Source organism: Chanodichthys erythropterus, chromosome 6 (assembly GCF_024489055.1).
Source record: "Chanodichthys erythropterus isolate Z2021 chromosome 6, ASM2448905v1, whole genome shotgun sequence".
Lineage (NCBI taxonomy): Eukaryota > Metazoa > Chordata > Actinopteri > Cypriniformes > Xenocyprididae > Chanodichthys > Chanodichthys erythropterus.
Window position 1 is genome coordinate 20,418,871 of NC_090226.1, and position 19,557 is coordinate 20,438,427.

Genomic DNA, 19,557 nt, shown 5'->3' on the forward strand with positions numbered 1-19,557 from the left:
AACAGCTCAGGACATCAGTGAAGAAAGGCATATAGTTCTTCATAACATTGTAATGTACATCATACACCTGCTATATCACTAAATCTACCCGATTTTTCATATCAGCAGAAAAATATATCGGGATAACCTGGCTTTTCTTGAGACTGCCCTGCTTCAGAACGGTCATAGTTAATGATAACCGCCGGCATATTGACATGATTGGTTACAAGGTAGTTTGTGACGTAAGAAACACAGGCGATTTCAAAAAACGTTTTTGAGACTTTTTAAAGACAAAATACTCCACAATGGTGTTGACTTATGAACTTGCACATGGTTTGTTTTAAAGCATATTAAAAATGCCACATGGACATATAAACAACATTAAAAACTTGATTTTCACCACAGGGGGACTTTTAAAACTTGAAGAGTTTTATATTGCAGCATGAATCATTAAATTACACAGTGTAAAAACGAGAAATGTTTACAAATGAGAAGAAATAAGCTTTGTAGACTTATTTCAATTCTGTAAATCTTTGTTTCCTCTAAGGTAAGCCCACAGGTTGGCAGGATGGCAGTGAACTGGACTTCTCTAGCTGGGATGCAAAATCAGGGCCGCAATTATCACAGCAGGCATCGCAGATCTGCGCAGTCATGGTCTCCAGCAACGGCAGCTGGACCCAAGCCAGCTGCTCTGACAGCCGCAGCCGAATCGTCTGCAAAGCACCTGCCCGTGAGTCCTCAATTTCTCACCTTGAAAATGGCTCATAATATACATATAATCGATAACAAATATAGAATAATAATATACAATAAAGTTAAAATAATATGTAAATAAATATAATAATGTATATTAATTATATAATTATTAAAATAATTCATTAATGTAATATATACAATATGCTGTAAGTATATATACAATAAAGCTGATCAAATAAAAAAATAAAACATATATATATATATATATATATATATATATATATATATATATATATATATATATATATATATATATATATATATATATATATATATATATATATATATATATATATATATATATATATATTGCCATACAGATATTTTTAATATTATCTCATAATTTGGCAGCAGGTATATTAGGCTGTTGTCATTAAGACCTGACGCCATTATACTGTTAAACGTGTTTTCTTTCTCAACTGTTGGCGGCCCTTTAAATGTATTTACATGAATACTCGCCAAGAACGGCGATGTATTTGACTGTTTAAGGGTAATAAGTAGTGAAAAAGAACTCGATTTAGTACTGAGAGGTGGCTTTATGTGTGCATGCTTTGGGTGTGAGCACAAAATCTACAGAAATGAGTAAAATTATGCTCAATATGTGCAATCCCACTTCGAAAATCAAGCCCTGCAACATCATCAAGTGAGTGAGGGAGGGCGTGTTTGTGTGTCAACTCACTGTTGCAGAGAGTGAAAAAGCGTGGCTAGTAACATGCAGAAAATTATTATTTGAAGCGTTTCAGATGTTTCAGTATCATTATGTATCGATATTTTTGACAACATTACATTGCACTTTCAGATGGCTTTTTAATAGACAATTGAGAAAAATATATATTAAATATAAAATTGAACCCGCCAAAGTGGCTAGTAGGAGTGATTGCTGAAATCCACCTACATTTGGAGGGTTGGTGGGTGTTAATGTCAAGCCCCGTGTTTGTGTGTATGTGTATATATATATATTTATAAAACAGTTAGTTCCTGTCCTTGATTTTGATTGGTCAATAGCTGTTTTATTCATGATTAAACACTGCTATGACCGCTTCACCCAACAGTTCTGTGTATCACTACACAACACCCTTAGCAAGCACACTTAGCAACGTAAACTGTTTATTCTCAATTGATATTAGAGTTCATTGAAGCGTACTGTATTATGTAGAAGAGTATTGTGAGAAAGAGATTGAGTGAACGATTTTATTACCTGCATTCAGATTTAGCATTTTCCTTCAGGTCAGTCTTATGTTTATAATAAAAAATCTGTTTAAATGTCTGATGTATTATCTTGTCTTTTTAACAGTTAAGGGGTTTTCCCGTGACTGACAGCGCTAGTCAAAGCATTTGTCAGTTGCATCTTGTTCTGTGTTCACAACAATTCAGTCTTTTCAATATAAAAGTCTTCGGCACTGACTGACACACTCATAATAACAGTCTTTGCCGCCATCTAATGGCGTAATAATGTAACTTATGTTGCTGTTCACGGTCAGGGGATTATTTTTTCTGGCAGAAGGAAGGCTTTAGTGAAATTTTACTTCATGAAAGTTGCATTGACGCTTTGCATTGTGCCCTTCAGCTGTGACTTATTCACAATACAGCGCAGCCTCTCACACCTTATTGCTTACATACATATATATATATATATATAATATAGTATAGTAAATACTGGATGCTTCAAAATGTGCTTCAACTAAGTATTAGTTTAGGGGTGTGCACACTTATGCAGTTAGTTATTCCCAGTTTATTTATTTTTTTTACTAAAATGTTTTATTGTTTCATTGCTAATTTAAAACAAAGGAACATCATGTCATAAAATGTTATATATTGCATGTGCAGATCCAGGTAGTCCCGTGGCTTTGATCTTCTTCATCATTGTCTTCCTTTGCATCATCGCTGCAGTCGCCTTCATCTTTTACCAGAAAAACAAGCATCGCTTCCATTCGACTGTACGTTACCAACGCAACTTTGATGACGCGGACAGTACGAGTATGATCAATGATGCAGAATGACGCCTCAACTGAATGATGTCAAATTAAATGGTAGCTATGATGTGCCTTTTACTACAAACGCTCCTCTGCGCCATCAACAGAAACACCAGCTTCTGTGGTTCAAACTAAGGTTATTTATTATTATTGACCAATTATTCACACAGCATGGCTTCAGTGGGACAATTTGTGTAAATGAAAATAGGAGCAGTAATGTTTGGTGGTTTTAATGTTTAAATTAAAATGTCTGAAATGCTTGTGTGTATTTTAATGGGAGGACTGCTGGTACTTACTGTACTATAAAAAGTTGATTGTGTTATTTTGGCTTTTCTTGAAATGATGTTATTAAATCAGGGTTTTTCACTCCTCTTGAGCAGCACTGAATATTAACTTGCGCTTAGAGCTGGGAAGATTTTAAGATTGTACATTTTGGGAGCTTTTCCTCTTTTCTTTTTGAAGATGTGATTTTAACAGAGCGACAAGGATCCCAAAACTTTCATTCATTTGAAGTTTATTTTCATAGTAATTGTTTTTCTTTCTTTTTTTCTTATTTGATTTTTCAATGCCACTCTTTGAAATGTTAATAGATTTATTAGTCATCACTTAATAGAACATTCCTTTAAAACTTGCAATAATGGTGTTTTTTCTCAGTGTTTTATTTTCCTGTGATAATGTATCATGTACTTCTCCTGACATTGGTTTGGATTGGTTTGCTTTCATTACAGTTATATCCAAGTTCTGTAAAACAGCTTATGGTAAAGCAATAAATGCAGTGCACTTAGTGCAACACAAGAGGCTAATGATAAAATGACAGTCAGAGATTATATCTATGCACTCTTATGCTTAATTTACTCAAACTACTGAAATCTGATGCACTTTAATGAGCTGTTTGAACTTTTAGTGAAGGATTTAGTACATACTTTGTAAATATTTGATTATATTTTTGTTGTTGCTGTTGATTGTTTGTTTGGGGTTTTTTTCCCCCCAAACTACACCAAAGATGATTTGGAAATTGATGGTAATATATTACAAACCCAAAAATGTTCACTAAAGACGACGCTGCTTTTGTAAAAAATGTTTTTTCTTGTCTTTGATTTGATTTACATATCACCTTTCCTCTGTTTTGACCACAGCAGAAGATGCTCAATAAAACAATGTACGTCTTCTAATAGTATGTCCTTTGTTGGTGAATATTAAAAGAAATATTTGTGGGTCACAGTTTTAAAGTGTTAGTTCAAGTCTCTTCAGAAAATTTGGACTAAATAACTCTATTCATATGGATTAGTTTTCTGATCTCTTTATGAACTTTTTGAAGCGCCAAAGTGGTAGTTGCAAATGCAGTCAATGGAGGGATAAACATCACTCAGATTTCATCAGAAAGATCTTAATTTGTGTTCCGAAGATAAATGAAAATCTTACAGGTTTAGAACGACATGAGGGCGAGTAATTAATGACAGAATTTTAATTTGGGGGGAACTAAGTTACTAAGTTAGTTCACCCCAAAATGAAAATTCTGTCATTGATTACTCGCCCTCATGTCGTTACACCCCTAAGACCTTCTTGATCTTCAGAACACAAATTAAGATATGTTTGATGAAATCCAAAGGCTCAGTGAGGAATCTATTGCTAGCAAGATAATTAACACTTTCAGGTGCCCAGAAAGCTATTGAAGACATATTTAAAACAGTTTCATGTGACTACAGTGGTTCAACCTTAATGTTATGAAGCGCTGAGAATACACCAAAAAATAAAAACGACTTTTCAACAATATCTAGTGATGGCCGATTTCAAAACACTGCTTCATGAAGCTTCGTAGGCTAACAAATCTTTTGTTTCGAATCAGTAGTTTGGATCGCATATGAACTATTGAAATTCCAAAACACTTATGACGTAACAAAGCCTCATTTACTGAAATCATGTGACTTTGGCGCTCCGAACCACTGATTCGAAACAAAAGATTCGTAAAGCTTTGACTTGTTGTCGTCCCACAGTGCATCCTGGTCCTATCACTTCCCCAGGTTAAACGGTACGCATGTACTTGGCTGTCCACGTGATGTAAAAGAAAATTGCTCTCATTGAACCGGGCGACCTTCTTCCATTGCTCCAAGGTTCCGGTTCCAGTGCCCGTGTGCCCATTGTAGGCACTTTCAACAATGGACAGGGGTCTTCATAGGCACTCTTATTGGTCTGCAGCTACGCTGCCCCATACGCAGAAGAGTGTGATGCACTGTGTGTTGTGACACATTCGCCCCATAACCATCATTCAAATTTTTATGTGACTTATTTCTGAGTAGCATTCCAAATATCCTTAATTTGATTAATTTCTATGGCATATTTGCAGGATATAAAATTAATTGGAACAAGAGTGTGTTACTCCAGTTACTATCAAAGATTTTTCTTGGCTTCATCATTTTCCAGAACAATTAATTTCAGAACAATTCACAAAACAGTTTTCCAACTTAGTTGAGGCTGTAAGGCCCACCCAATCGGTCCAAAGGCGGTTTCCCACAGGACAGGGAAGGTTTCTTGCGCATTCGGCCTTTTCAGTGAGGCAAAGTAGTTTAATTCCAAGTAAACTTTTATCTGACTTTATTTTATTATGACCTCGAATTTGGTTTAGAATATCTACTGATTATTGGTCATTTGTATAATAATTTATCTAGACATTTGATTATTCTATTTAACTCTTTACTCTTATTGTACTCGTTTATTCGGATTCCTATAACGCTTTGAGTCTCGCACCGGCCGGGCATACGATCTCATACGCACAATCTCGTCAGTCTTGGTCATTGGACAGAGGCGATAACTAAAGAGGCCGTACCCACTTTGCTCATTCTAGAATACGTTTATTTAGTCCCCATAGATCTGAACACACCGAATTGAACTTCACAATTGGAATTTGCATTAATCAGGGTCCTAGACTGAGTAGTTTACACCTTTTAGGGACAATAGTGCATTTGCATGAAAGACCTGGTGAAGGTGGTCACACCCACTACAAGGGGCAAAATAACTCTAAAATCTTCAAACCTTTATTACCTTCTGGTTTACTTCTGTGGGAATGAGACCTTTGTACCAGTCGCACTGAGACATTTCAAATGATACCAAACATGTATAATGTTGTATGATAACTGTTCACATTAAACCATATAGATTTTGGGTGAATTTCAGGTCATCTTTGCATGTAGAGAGAAGAAATGGGGGAAGAGGCGGTAAAAGAAAAGGAAATGTAGATTAAGGCAATACTGAAGTGTGATTGCGTCTCGAATGGGTATGCTAATTTGCAAGAGAGAGTTCGAATGTTAATTTCCTGTTTTCTCAATGAGTAGCCCTTTCTCAGTCCAGACAATCTGGCATTAGTCTTACAAGGCTAATTTTCAACCCCTGTTATCAAAACTTAAATCCATGATCAGTTTCTGTAGAACACTTCATATTTCTCTCATGGGTAGGGTAAATGAAATTAAGATTATATTTCTACATGTTTGTATGTTTGTACATGGTGCAAAACATTCCTGTATTTCTGCCTAAATCCTTTTTCAAAAAACTGGACTCTATCCTGGTCCCATTTGTCTGGAACTACAAAGCTCATAGGATTTCTAAACACCATGTAAACCCAAAATTTTCTCTTCTACTATTGGCTGTGAACCTGAGGTTCTTGACTCCATGGATTGATTTTACTCTGGTGGGGGAGAGTTGGTTGGTGTTGGAACAGGAGGAATGTGTTCCATATTCTATTAATGCAATACTTTTATCACCCAAAGGTATAGCTAGTCCACTTTAATCTCAACCCTGCTATTCATAATTATATTCATATTTGTAAATAGTTAATGACATTTTATATTCATCCAAATGTCATTTTTGTTATCTATCTCAGCTAACCCTGCTTTTTGCCCTTTGATGTTAGCTAGTGCATTTGAGATTTGTAAAAATTTAGGGTTACGAAACGGGATTTATATGTGAATTGCTTCCTTTCAGCAGTTGTGTGAAAAATACAATATCCCTTCTAATCACTTCTTTAGATACCTTCAAGTTAGAGACTTTGTGAAGTCTAATATTTCTAATTATCACCTATGTATCTGGACACATTTCTGGTAAGATGTCTTTGAGATGGTACTACCATCTTGTTGCTCTACAAGGCTTTAGAACAGATGAAAGGTTTATCTATGGAGAACATTAAATCTGCCTGGGACAATGTCTTATTCAGTTTAAAGTGCTTCATGGCTTCATTATTCCAAGTATAAACTAAATTAAATATTTCCAGAAGTATCTCCATTATGTGACAAATGTCAATTTTTATTTTTAGATTCTTCCCTGTCTCATTGCTACGTTATGTGTCCAAAATTACAAAGTTTCTGAAACAGAATTTTCCAGGTTTTTCGGATACATTGGATACACTGCAAAAAGTAATCCGCTATATCTACTCCATAAAATTTTGGCAACAGATTACAAGCAGGGGCGCCCCCAAGGGCTGGCCATGGCCACCCCTGCATAAACTCTGGCCACCCCTGTGGCCACCCCAGTATGATTTTGCACTGGGTACTATTAATTTAAATGCATAATGTAAATTCACAAGTTCATGAAGTGAAAGAAAATAAAATGCCACCAAAAAAGATAGATTGACTGACGCCACCAGAGAGTAGCTGTTTCACTGCCACCAAGAGTCTAAATAGACCTGAATTTCAAATGTTATTTATACTGTGAAGAGGGTAGGGTAGGGGTGTGCGATATATTTAGTCTACGATTTTATCATAATTGTTGTTTAAACGATGCACAATCGATCTGACATCCCTGTATGTGATGTTGTCTTGTAGATTAGACTATTTATTTATTTATTTATTTATTTATTTATTTTTTGCCACCCCAAGAATTGCTGTGGCCTTGTCTGGCCACCCCTATTAAAATTTTCTGGGGGCGCCACTGATTACAAGCAATATTATTAATTAAATTCAACAAATAGAATTGAGTTAGTAAAATAATCAAATTAATTCCTTAAATGTCAACCATTTAAAACGAGTAAAATTTAAACAAAAATATCTGAATAACAAACAGACTACAAAGATGAATTAAGAACTCTTTATGTTTTATTACTGCTAGCATTGAAGACACCTGATGATAACAAGCAAAATCATTGAAGGAAACAGACACACAAGAATTAGCAGAGATTAGGATGTTGATGATGATTGAATTGAAATGTTTGGTCACCATTATGATGATCAGTGTTCCGTTTAGTTGGGCAGTTTGAGTCTTTGCTTTTTATGTCAGTTTGTGGTTTTTGTAATGGTGTTTGCTAACTTTGCACATTTTAAATGGTTGACTTTTAATTAATTAATTTGATTTATTCTAACTTAATTCTTATATGTTGAATTTAATTAATAATATTGTGTGTAATCTGTCGCTACAGTTTTATTAAGTAGATAGAGCGTATTATTTTGTACAGTGTATGCTTATTGAACCAGACCCTATATTAATTATATTTGGAGTTTCCAAAGAATTTTTAAGACTTGCATGGGTAAAACAACAGTTTGTTTGTTATGGGTTAATATCTGCCAAAAAAACCCAAACAAACATATTCTTTTGTTTTGGAAGAAAAAGGAATTTCCAACTCTTAAATTATGGCTGAGAGAATTGTCAGCTACACTACATCTGGAGAGAATTAGGTATACCCTAATAAACAAGATGGTTCCCCAAAAAATTGGTCCCCATTTATTTCCTTTCTGCAAACTTGTGATTAAAATGTTTATCAGGCCTACATGACCTACTTTTACCACTAGATAGCACTTAGGGGTTGAGTTTTAGGGTGGGGGAAAATGTTATTTATATTTTCTGTTCAACTATTACTTCCATGACTATTGTCAGACGGGATAGCCTTCATTGCCCTCATGCATCGAGGAGCCTTGGGTGCCCAACACCGTCACCGGTTTGTGGTTTGTCCCTCCTCAGACCACTGTTGGTAAATTCTCACCACTGCTGAACGGGAGCAACCCACAAGCCTTGCCGTTTCAGAGATACTCTGACCCAGTCGCCTTCCCATAACAATTTGGTCCTTGTCAAAGTCACTGAGATCTTTATTCCTGCCTATTTCTCCTGCATCCAACACATTGATTACAAGAACTAATTATTGGCTTACCATCTAATCTACCCAAACCTTAATATGTGGACTTGCTAGGAGACAATCAATGATATTCACTTCGCCATAATATTTTGGCTCATCAGTGTATATTTATTATTCTGATTTTTTTTTTCTGGTCTTGTTTTACATCTACAGACACCATTAATTAGTTAATGTCTTATATAGCAGTACTGTAAGTCCAGGGTGTCACTTACAGTCTCTGTTTTATCTCCTGTTAAAAATAGATGTTGGCCACTGTAGCTCATGGGAGGGAGGGTAGATTAAACCCCTAAAAAGGGCTCCCAAGATGCCGACTTAAGCATCATTTTGAAAATCGCTTCTTTTTGAAGAGAAATTTTAAAAACTGAAATTATTTCTCTTGACATCAACCCAAGGCTTTTTAAGTATTTACAAACTGAAGCATCTTTCAAAATTGTGCAGAGGGCTAAAAGACACACTGGTCTTATTTTGAGCAAAGTTGCCATGAATGTGCTTCTTTACTTTAGAAGTTAGTGAGGACTTATACAGAGCTACAGCGTCCCAGCGCCGATCCCTCTGAGGTTGTGATTCCAGGTAAAATCCTATCTTACCCTATTTGAATGTCTCAAGAGTCATCAGATAAATTAAAAAGAAACAAATGAACATTTGCACATGTTAAACTAAATCTGTTGTCTTGTCCTCTTTCAGTCGGTAAAATGGTCTGAAAATTGAGGTAAATGCTATATATAGTCTTAAGAGTATCCTTACATGGGGTGGCTGAGTGAAGGCATTCCCTAAGTGAGCGCATTATTTTTGTTCCATCAGCAGGAGCTTTCCAACTGCTCTCAGGCTGCTCTTCCAACACTCAAAGCTCTTCTTTTCTCTTGGGGTAAGTGCAACTTTATTTTATTAATCTGTTAACAGATATGTATTGGGACATACAGTACGCTGCTCAGATGATTATACTGGGTGTATTACAATATCAATTGAATATTGTTATTAAATATTATTGAATACTGAGGAACAGACTCTGTGTGTCTAGAGCTGACATGATTCTGGACTTCAGATAATTACTAAATGTCTGTGGTAACTTTTGATTCTTCCATATTTTAATATTCGTTTTAGTGAGGGGGGAAAACGGTATTACTTTCTCACAGGTTGAGTTCATGAAATGCAGAAATATGCACAAATCCTTTAATTTTTTTATTGATTTGTTTGTTTCCACATGAGAACTTCCACAGCCTGTCATATATGTGCAGGTCAAAGGTCAAATCTAAGGGATTTTGCTCAAATTCGTTTGCTCCCACTTGGATTCGATAAGTTGTGCCAGTTATTCTTGGGTCAGCTTTTCACTTTCTGCCTGTAATGTGATGCACTTGAGCTCATGGGTGTTGCTGATGGGCTGGAATGTGAGTAGAGGCAGTTTTGGTGCTAGTAGCTAAAGTTAAATGTAAATACCATAGGAATATACAGTTTTTGATATACAGTTTCAATACTGATTTATTTTGGGCAGACATTTGGTTTTGGACTTTATCATGGATTATGCTTATAAGGTGGCTTCATTTATATTTATATTATGTAGGTTAGAATAATTTGAAATATCAAATCATTTCATAATCATCTGATTATTACATACACCCCGAAAGTTTTTTTTTTTTGCAGTAATACCAAATTTAGTCAACAAATTTTAATTATCTAAAGAACCTTTTTCCACCTTTTGAACCATGAATGTTAAAGTTTCTTCACAGAACCATTAATGCCAATGAAGAAGCTTTATTTTTAAGAGTGCATATCATTATAACCTGAGTTAACAATATTCCCCAATATGTAATCGTAAAGAAGAGTAGATCTAGTAGATCTATGCCATATTCATGTACATTTTGTCCAGCATAAACCATTTTAAAGGTGATTTAGATTGCACAATGAGTCTTGGTGTGGTCATAAGGTCTTTTTCAGAGTGTTCCCGACATGCCTGCGAGGGCCGTAACACTTTATCGGCAGGAGCAAACGCAACATCAAAGCTCAAAACATGTTGTCCATCATTCAAGGTATGGGATGGATGTGGTTAAACTCAAGTTTATTGGCCAAGCATATGGATAGCCGTGGTGTGAGCTTGGCTCAGAGGCTTCAGCAGGCCAGAAGAACGCACCGCAGCCTTCGCTTATGCTAATGCCGCTCTCTTTGTTGCTTCATAAGACGCCTAAAGGTCAAGTGACTTGATTGGATACTCAGATGGCTGATTTGAACCCACAGTAAGGCGTAAACTGTTTAAAGGTTACGTCATGCATCAGTCGTGAGAAAGGAGAAAATGTTGCTTCACACTACAGTAGGAAAATATGATATGAAGCATGGCGCTCAAGCTTCTCAGCTGTCAATAAAGAAAATGTTTTGTGTTCAGTTCACATTTTGGGTGAAGTGTAATTCAGATTTGCTTCAGTGTGGGGGCTGATGCCTTTAGTTTAACAAGCATGAATAAATCAGCTTTTACCAAACTTTACTATACATTACAGGACTGATTCTGTTTCTGTAATCAGTGTGGCCCCTAAAAAAAAAAATCAACGTTAGATACCATGTTAATCATATTTTTGTCTCAATTTTGTGATCATAAAGAATTTATTTTATGTTGAAGACACAATCAAAGCCACTTCTAAAGCTTTGCTGGTGCTGCTGAATGAAACATGCTGTATTTGTTTTGCATTTTCTTGTTAGCATCTGTTCACATGAACTTATTAGCTTTCTAATGTTGTTTAAGTACTCTTTTAAAAAGAATACTTATTGTTGAAAGTATTTACTTGAATATACTTTAAATATTTGTAATTACACACTTGTAATCTACATTTATATCAACTTTAAATGTAATATGTCTAGTTATAATGATAAGTATGTTAGTCAACACATCAAAATTAGTGTACTTCTTTAAAGCACAACAAAAGATTATTATAAAATAAGTTTTTTTTTTAAATGTACTTTAAAAATTTAAACTTGTTAGCATACACTTAAAATTACTTGAAATGCCCTTTTTAAAAGTCATGAAAGTGTTCTAGCATTAAGTACAGTACACTTACACTTAAGTACGCTTAATTTCAAATGAATGAAACAAAGTTTTGTGATCATTAAATCTCTGTTAAAATCACATCTTCAAAAAGAAAAGAGGAAAAGCTCCCAAAATGTACAACTTAAGAATTTTATTCAAAGTCATATTATATTATCTGCAAGTACAGTGTTTTAAATATTCTGTACTTTTAATATTTGAAGTACGCTACAAGTTCACATTCAATACAATTAAGTGCACTTCTTTTTTTACAAGGGTTATTTGGTACAAAACTTAATTTAATTTGTAGAATTAAGCAATTTCAACAAATTAACAATGTGATAAACATTATGAAAGTGCTAAATATGATTTCCTGATCAGGCTGGTCTTTTTTGGCATTTAACCACTATATAATAAATCCACAATTTACTGTATACTACTACACTGTAAAACCGAATAAGTTGGCAAAACTCAAAAAATTTGAGGTAATCAGTTACACCAAAATGTTTAAGTTAAGAAATTCAAAGTTGAAGTAAGCAGAACTGACAGATTTTTATTTTGCACTCATACATTTTAATTACTCTTTACTTGAAATATTTGAGTAAGGTAATTCTTATATATTCAACTTAAAATTATCATGTAAACATATATTTTTAGTAGTGGAAACTTGGCTAGCTAATTTAGTAAATGTCAACTTGCTAATTGTTAACAATGCTTTGATAGAATTAGCATGGCATATTTGCAATATAGAACATATAACATATATAAACATAAAAAAACGCACATAACATAAACTTCTAAATTGCAAAGAAAAACATTAAACACTACTAAATACTAACAATAATCTTGCACAAAATAAAACATTATATTTTGCATTTTCTCTCCCTGTCGAGTGTCATGGCAGGAAAATAGAAATCCCAGTTTAAGTTTGTCTAAATTAAAAGAAACAAGTTCATAAAACTCAAAACAATGAAATAATTCAGATTACTTCAAATGTGTCAGTTTTGTAACTCAAAAGAAAGTTCTAAATACTCATAAAAGTTAATTTAATTGAACTAATTTAATTTAAATTTACCCTACTCAAACCAATTATTTATTTAGAGCGTTAGGGTTTATAGTGTATAATAAATCAATAATCCATCCTTCAAACTAAAGGTAAAATTCTGACAGTACAAAACAGTAAAAAAGTGTGAAACTGTTCACATCTGCTGTCACACAATGCAAACATGACTCAAATAGTGTTCTGATGCGTTTGGCAGGAAATCAAGCTCTCAGGTAGTGAAGAAGAAGCAGGTCCAGGCCACTGAGGCTATGGCGGAACCAGCCTACACAGTGCCAACCTTCAGGGAGAGGTGAGATTTGATTGACTCCTGCATCTATTACAGTTCAGAAGGCTATTTAAAGACAGTGTAAGAGAAAACCTGAAGCCCGCTTCCATATTTACAGATGACAAAAAATGATAGTGTCACTGTACTCTTAAGACTAAACCTGTGCAGTTTGGAATGTAAATTTGTGTATGTGCAGGGCTCCCGAGGGCATGCAGGAGTATCAGAGAATGGCGGCTCACTTTGGAAGAGATTTGGTTCAACTGCAGCAGGAGCTGCACAGAATGAAAGTGGCCACACATGAGCAAGTGAAAAATATCGAGATTACTAGAGAGGTGAAGGGATAGTTCACCCAAAAATGAACATTTTCATGAACCTGTATGACTCTTTTTCTTCTGTGGAATGAAAAAGAAGTTATTTTTAACAAAGTTGTCCATACAATGAACGTCAAAAGAGCAGAACCTTTGACTTTGACCCTTTAACAGTTTTCCTGTATTTTAACAGGTGAAGGGAATGATGCCTTTGAGGAAGTATATTCCTGCTGAGGTTCCCAAAGCACCTGACTTCCTGGTCAGTCTGAGATCTCACACTGTGTGGGAGAAGACTCCCGTCAAGCTGTTCTGCACTGTGTCCGGCCAACCCAACCCTATTGTCAAATGGTTTGGATTTCAGTTTTATATCCCAAAACCTTCTTGTTATCTGTTTTTGGTAATGATTTGATGACTTAATTATGAAGTTATATGCATATTCTCAGCAAAAAGCAATGAAGCATGAAAAGAAGAAATTTGTTTGCAAATTGTTAGTAATATGATTAAATAAATGGTCAGATGCATCATTAATGAGGTCCATTATGTGTTTAATGTCACTGTACTTTGGCTCTGTCACTGATGTGGTTAAAATGCAGCTTAACTAAACTTTATTTCTCTGTTTCGGCAGGTATAGGAATAATGTTGCCATTGAACCCTTGAGTGCTCCTGGAAAGTACAAAATTGAGAACAAGTATGGGGTTCACAGTCTGATTATTAGCAGGTATGGCCTCACACAGCTTCAGTTTACAATTAGGACTCTAATAGTTTCCTTCTTCCATTTTAAACTAACTTATAGTTGCTAATAACTAAATAAGCAACTTAAAGGGTTATTTCACCCAAAAATGAAATTTCTGTCATTAATTACTCACCCTCATGTCGATCCAAACCCGCAAGACCTTTGTTCATCTTTGGAACACAAATTAAGATGTATGTTTTTAAAGAAATCCAAGAGGTTTTTTATACCCCATAGAAATGACCACATCCAAGGTCCAGAAAAGCAGACATTGTTAAATAGTCAACATGACTACTGTGGTTCAACCTTAACCCTTAAATGCATGACTGTTTCACCAATCATTCTTACATATTCGGGTCTTTATCGACCCGGATCTATATCTAACACGGAAGGATCTCTACCTGTCGCGATAATATAAAACTCCTCTGATATTAGAGTAGCAATTACAGAAGAATAAAATAAAGCATATTTTGTTACCTTTTGGAGCTTGAAAGGGCTCAGTTTGAGCAGATGTTTTATGCCATCATCACTGTCCTCGTCAGAGCTCATTTCCCAGTCAATTCAGCAAATCATAGGCTAGTTTTATGTTTGAGGTCGCAAATATGAGCCTATTCGTGATCTCAAACATATTCTCAGAACTATATAATTTTCAATATCTTCAAATCAATATTTCGATCGCTAACATATTCACCAGATCCATCCAGTGAGAGTTACAGTCATATTTGATTGCGTTCAGTACTTGCTCTGCAGTAAATCGCTGAGCCATTTCATGTTTTTCTTATTATTTCGTTTTCTGTCTGAAAGAGTCGTCACTTCAGCATTGTGTATCAGACACTGCTACCTTGTGGAATAAAGGTGAATTGCACTTATTCCGTCATCTGAGATTAAATTATTGTTGTGCAGAAAAATATATGTACACTGATACACACCTCAGGTCGTTAGTGACCCTATACAATTTTTACAAAAAATTTATTCATAAATAGGCATTCTTTTATAATTTTATAATTTTTTTTCATGTTATATTCTTTATAATGAATCAATTAAGGAATACCAAGAAGGTTGAAGTCTAACTTTAAAAAATGAATGAGGAGGAGGGTAGTGAATGAAATCCCGGGTCACTAAAGACCCGAGGTATGCATTTAAGGGTTAATGTAATAACTTCTGAAGATGAACGAAGGTCTTACGGGTTTGGAACAACATGAGGTGAGTACTTATTGACAGAAATTTCACTCTTGGCTGAACTAACCCTTTAAGTAAGCTTTTTTTACACATACTAATTAATAATACTAATAATTAGCAACACATTTTAGTTTCAAGAGAACTAGCTTCAAATTAGCTTCAATATTTACTCGCCTTTTGTCTTCCAAAACCCAGAACTCGCCTGTGTTCTCCCATGTAACACAAAATTAGACATTCAGAAGAATGTCCAAGCTGCTCTCTTCCATATAATGAAAGTAAATGGTGACTTGTGAAAAAAATGTTTGTCATTTTTACAGAAAAAGACAAATGCTTCAGTTTAAAACCTGTTAGGTGGTTAACTGTAAGCTGCATTACCATATAATTTTACTGTAAATTACTGTCAAATTCAGGTTTTTGTGAGTAAAAACTATGAATTTCCATGTAATTGATCATGAAAAAGGTGTTGTTTACCTTTTGCCATGTTACTTTATTACCACGTGTTACCTTGTTACCTTTGCTTGTTGTTTACCTTGTGTTAGCCCTGATGCTAACATGGTGTTAAAAATTTAACAAACAAACAAGCAAATGCATTCCCAGAAGTCCCTACATGGCACAGTATGTATGATTATAATATTCTTTTAAGTAATTTTGTTTCTTCTCATCTTTGTTATCAGTAATGTATGGTGTTTTATGTTGCATTTTATAATGTTTAGTTAATTTTTATGCATTATTTTAGTGTTTGTCTTTGTGTGTATGACCCTGTGCACCATCTATATATGAGTATAAGGCAACATTGTCAGTGACTAATTAATTTTATTACTTTACTCTCACAAAGCTATCATATGGCTCAATGTAGCCTACAAGCCGTATGAATTACTTTTATGGTGTTTTTTCATTGTTGAGATTGAGCTTGTTGGAGCCCCTGTTCTGCATTCACTTTCACCGTATGGAAGAGTGCAGCTCACACCTCCCGGTTTGTAACATCCTGGGAAAGTGAATGAAGGACTTTTAAGAGTGACACTTTCCTATTTAGTCCCAGTGAGGTTAATCTTGAAGAAGTCTCAGCTGTTGGTTCTGCTCAACTTAGCAATGCGTCATTTGATCCTGGAACGCCTGACGCCAGTGAAGACTCATAGCCGTCATTACAGTAGCACCTCTCAGAGATCATAGGCCATCACAGTGGCCACTAATTGAACTTACCAGACTCATTCATTCTCAAAAAAGCTTGTTATATATTTTACTACAACTCTCAGAAACTAAATGTGAATACATAAGAATATATCCTTTGTTAGGAAAAACATGCCCTATGCGTTGCAGAGGAAAAGGAGTGGCTCTAAAATAGTTCACAGGGACTGAAGGTCACATTTCGGTGGTCAGTTCTCAATCCTTCAAGGAGAGCACAGCATGTCTGAGAGCAACACACTGCTGTCGAGTGAGATCATGTTCTGGATGCAAAAGTCTGTCCACTCATACCAAATGGTTCATGAAAGAGGTGTGAGGAGCACCGGGAACACGTTTTCCACCCTGTTAACTAGCCAACATTTTGTCTCACTTTGAAGTGTGTAATTTTCCCATTTGAATACTTTCTCTTATTTAATATGCACAGACAGTTGTATTTAAAGGATTAGTTCACTTGAAGATGTTTATGTCTTTCTGTCTTCTGCCGAAAACAAATGAAGGTTTCTGAGGAAAATATTCCAGGGTTTTTGTCTGTATAGTGGACTTCAGTGGGGTTCATTGGGTTGAAGGTCCAAATTGCAGTTTCAGTGCAAATCACTATACACGAATAAGGGTCTTATCTAGCGAAACGATCTGTCATTTTCTAAAAAAAAATATAAAAATTATATACGTTTTAACCACAAATGCTCGTCTTGCACTAGCTCTCTTCTTCCTCTTCTTCTATACTTGCTAGTTTAGCCAAAAAAGTCCAAACAGTATGGCTCTGCAGCACTTTTAAAACATCTGTGTTTGTGAACAATCCGACCAGCCCAGCATAGCAACAGTAGCTCAACCAATGGTGTGAGTTGGGGGCGTGGCTATCTGTTTGTTTCACCAATGACAGACAGGGGGAGTGTTCAGGGAAACTTTATGAACACAGTCATTATTTTCCAATTCGGTTCAAAATAGAGGCACAGAAACAACATACCTGACCTTTAAATGATCTAACATGTCACTTTACAAAAATAGAATTTAATTTATAATGCTATTTATGAGTGTGTTTGTGACATTGCTGATTCAGTTGCTAGTTCCTTAAAGGGTTTGCTCACCTAAAAAAAAGTAATCATTTACTTCCAAAATTGGGTTTTTAATGTATTAATTGGTAACACTTTACAATAAGCTCTCATTTGTTATTTGCCATTATAGTGTTTATTAACTAACATGAACTAACAATTACAGCATAGTCTTTGTAAATGTTAGTTAACAAACACAACTGTTAATACAACTGTTCATAGTTTAAGTTAGTTCATTTGATTGTAATAATGTATTAATAAATTATTAAATTAACATTAGCTAAGATCAATAATTGTTTTAAGTATTGTCAATTCTTAGATCATTATAACTAAAGTAGTCAACTAATGTTAACTAATGAAACCTTATTGTAAAATGTTACCTATTAATTTTTGTGTGGTTTTTTTGTTCATAACAATGGACATCAGAGGTGACCAACATTCATTCCTTTCACAGAGAAAACAAAAATCATACAGATATATTTTTCTTTAGAACACTCATGTTCAGTCTGTTTACTGACATTATGAAATTGCTTTATTGTTTTATTGCAGGTGTGCAGTTACTGATTCTGGAGTGTACAGTGTCGTGGCAACCAATCCGCAGGGAAAGGCCACCTCCAAGGCTACTGTCTGTGTCAGGAGTGAGTGTCTCTTCTTTTCTCCTCATATCTTTTGTCTTTTTTCTTTTTGCAAGTGGCCTTTAAGTGATCTAACTTGCTTGTTTTTCCATGTAGGGCCACAAGGGGGAGGAGAGCTCTCCCATCTGCCAGGATTAGGTAAAATGGAGCTTCTGTTTGGCTGACGCCCAGGTCTGAAGGACCTTAATTGAGATCATGAGTTTTAAATATCTGTCCTGTTCCAGACGCAAAGTCTTGATAAGACATGGAAACAATGTCACATTTTCCCCCCGGGGTTCATTTGTGCTTGTAAATAGAAGGCAGTGTGGTAAACACCTCCTAGAGTTGTCAATAAACAAAAAAAGTGCATTCATAGTTACTGAATCATTCAAGTATGCAATTTGCATTTGTTATGTGAAATTTAATATGAAAGGTAGTAAAGGTTTCTGTTGTGTTTCCTGTAGTTCCTCTGCTCAGTGGCATTCATCCCAGTAAGCTTGAGGTGACCCTTCTGGAGTCATTTGGAGTGACATTTGGTACTGAAGGAGGGTCTGTTAGTCTGGTGGCCAACATGGTGGTGGTGCCGGATCTGCCAAACCTGCCACCTGAGGCCATGTGGTACAGAGATGGTGAGATGCTGCATTTTCATTTCAAGTTTAGAACCACTAAAAAGTTTAAACTGTTACTAACACTTTGCATTTTTGTGTGTAGATACTTTGCTAATGCCATCCAGGTGGGTTGAGATGTCCATTGGTGGTGGAGTCGCCAAGCTTACTCTTCCTCACCTGAACAAGGATGATGAGGGTCTTTACACCATCCGCATCTGGACCAAGGATGGAACCACAGAACACAGCGCTTACCTGTTTGTTAAAGGTAAAAGATAAGTGATAAATGCATTGAGTAAAATAGCCATCCCTAAATATATATACAGAGCCCTTAAAGGTGCTAAAGAGGATCTTTTCGTGACTGAGAATCCAAAGACTGTTAGTGAGTTTTTGAAATGAGCGCATGCGTAAGAACAGCCCCCCTCCTTCACAGCTCATTTCAAAGGAAAGCCTCCCAAAACTCGTGCACGAGTATTGGAACACGAGTGTTTACCACCGGCATTCGCTGTGTCTTGTTTTTTGGGTTCATTATGTCGGACTCACCGCAGGTAACTCATAATCTGCAGTTGTTACTCCTGTCTCCTGACAAAACTATTGCATGCGGCGCCTGTGGAGTGTGGAAAGTTACTGGAGAGCGCAGCCGCGCTCGTCTCTCACAAGGAACGTCACGGCAGTGATTGACAAGCCAGAGGGCCAATCGTTTACACGATGATCGCGTAAACGATTGGCTGATGT

General features: G+C 35.6%; 2 protein-coding genes across 11 annotated transcripts in view; both read left to right on the forward strand.

The window, feature by feature from the left end:
* ly75 (lymphocyte antigen 75) overlaps window positions 1-3,712 on the forward strand; it is a 43,365-nt gene extending 39,653 nt beyond the window's left edge. For 2 of the 3 annotated variants that reach the window (XM_067388381.1, XM_067388382.1), the window contains exons 34-35: window positions 527-709; window positions 2,563-3,712. In XM_067388381.1, the coding sequence (XP_067244482.1) occupies window positions 527-709; window positions 2,563-2,735 (356 nt within the window). In that variant the 3' untranslated portion in view covers window positions 2,736-3,712. The remainder of the gene's footprint in view (window positions 1-526; window positions 710-2,562) is intronic. The other variant, XM_067388383.1, reaches the window with a different exon arrangement.
* Window positions 3,713-9,144: 5,432 nt separating this feature from the next.
* The window catches only part of myom2a (myomesin 2a), a 29,800-nt gene continuing 19,387 nt past the window's right edge, over window positions 9,145-19,557 (forward strand). For 4 of the 8 annotated variants that reach the window (XM_067388384.1, XM_067388385.1, XM_067388386.1 and 1 more), the window contains exons 1-9: window positions 10,742-10,844; window positions 13,087-13,179; window positions 13,352-13,487; window positions 13,657-13,811; window positions 14,089-14,181; window positions 18,153-18,241; window positions 18,335-18,376; window positions 18,682-18,846; window positions 18,929-19,090. In XM_067388384.1, coding sequence (XP_067244485.1) covers window positions 10,765-10,844; window positions 13,087-13,179; window positions 13,352-13,487; window positions 13,657-13,811; window positions 14,089-14,181; window positions 18,153-18,241; window positions 18,335-18,376; window positions 18,682-18,846; window positions 18,929-19,090 — 1,015 coding nt within the window. In that variant the 5' untranslated portion in view covers window positions 10,742-10,764. Of the gene's footprint in view, window positions 9,391-9,504; window positions 9,530-9,573; window positions 9,686-10,741; window positions 10,845-13,086; window positions 13,180-13,351; window positions 13,488-13,656; window positions 13,812-14,088; window positions 14,182-18,152; window positions 18,242-18,334; window positions 18,377-18,681; window positions 18,847-18,928; window positions 19,091-19,557 lie in introns of those variants that run through there. The other 4 variants (XM_067388387.1, XM_067388390.1, XM_067388388.1 and 1 more) reach the window with 4 other exon arrangements.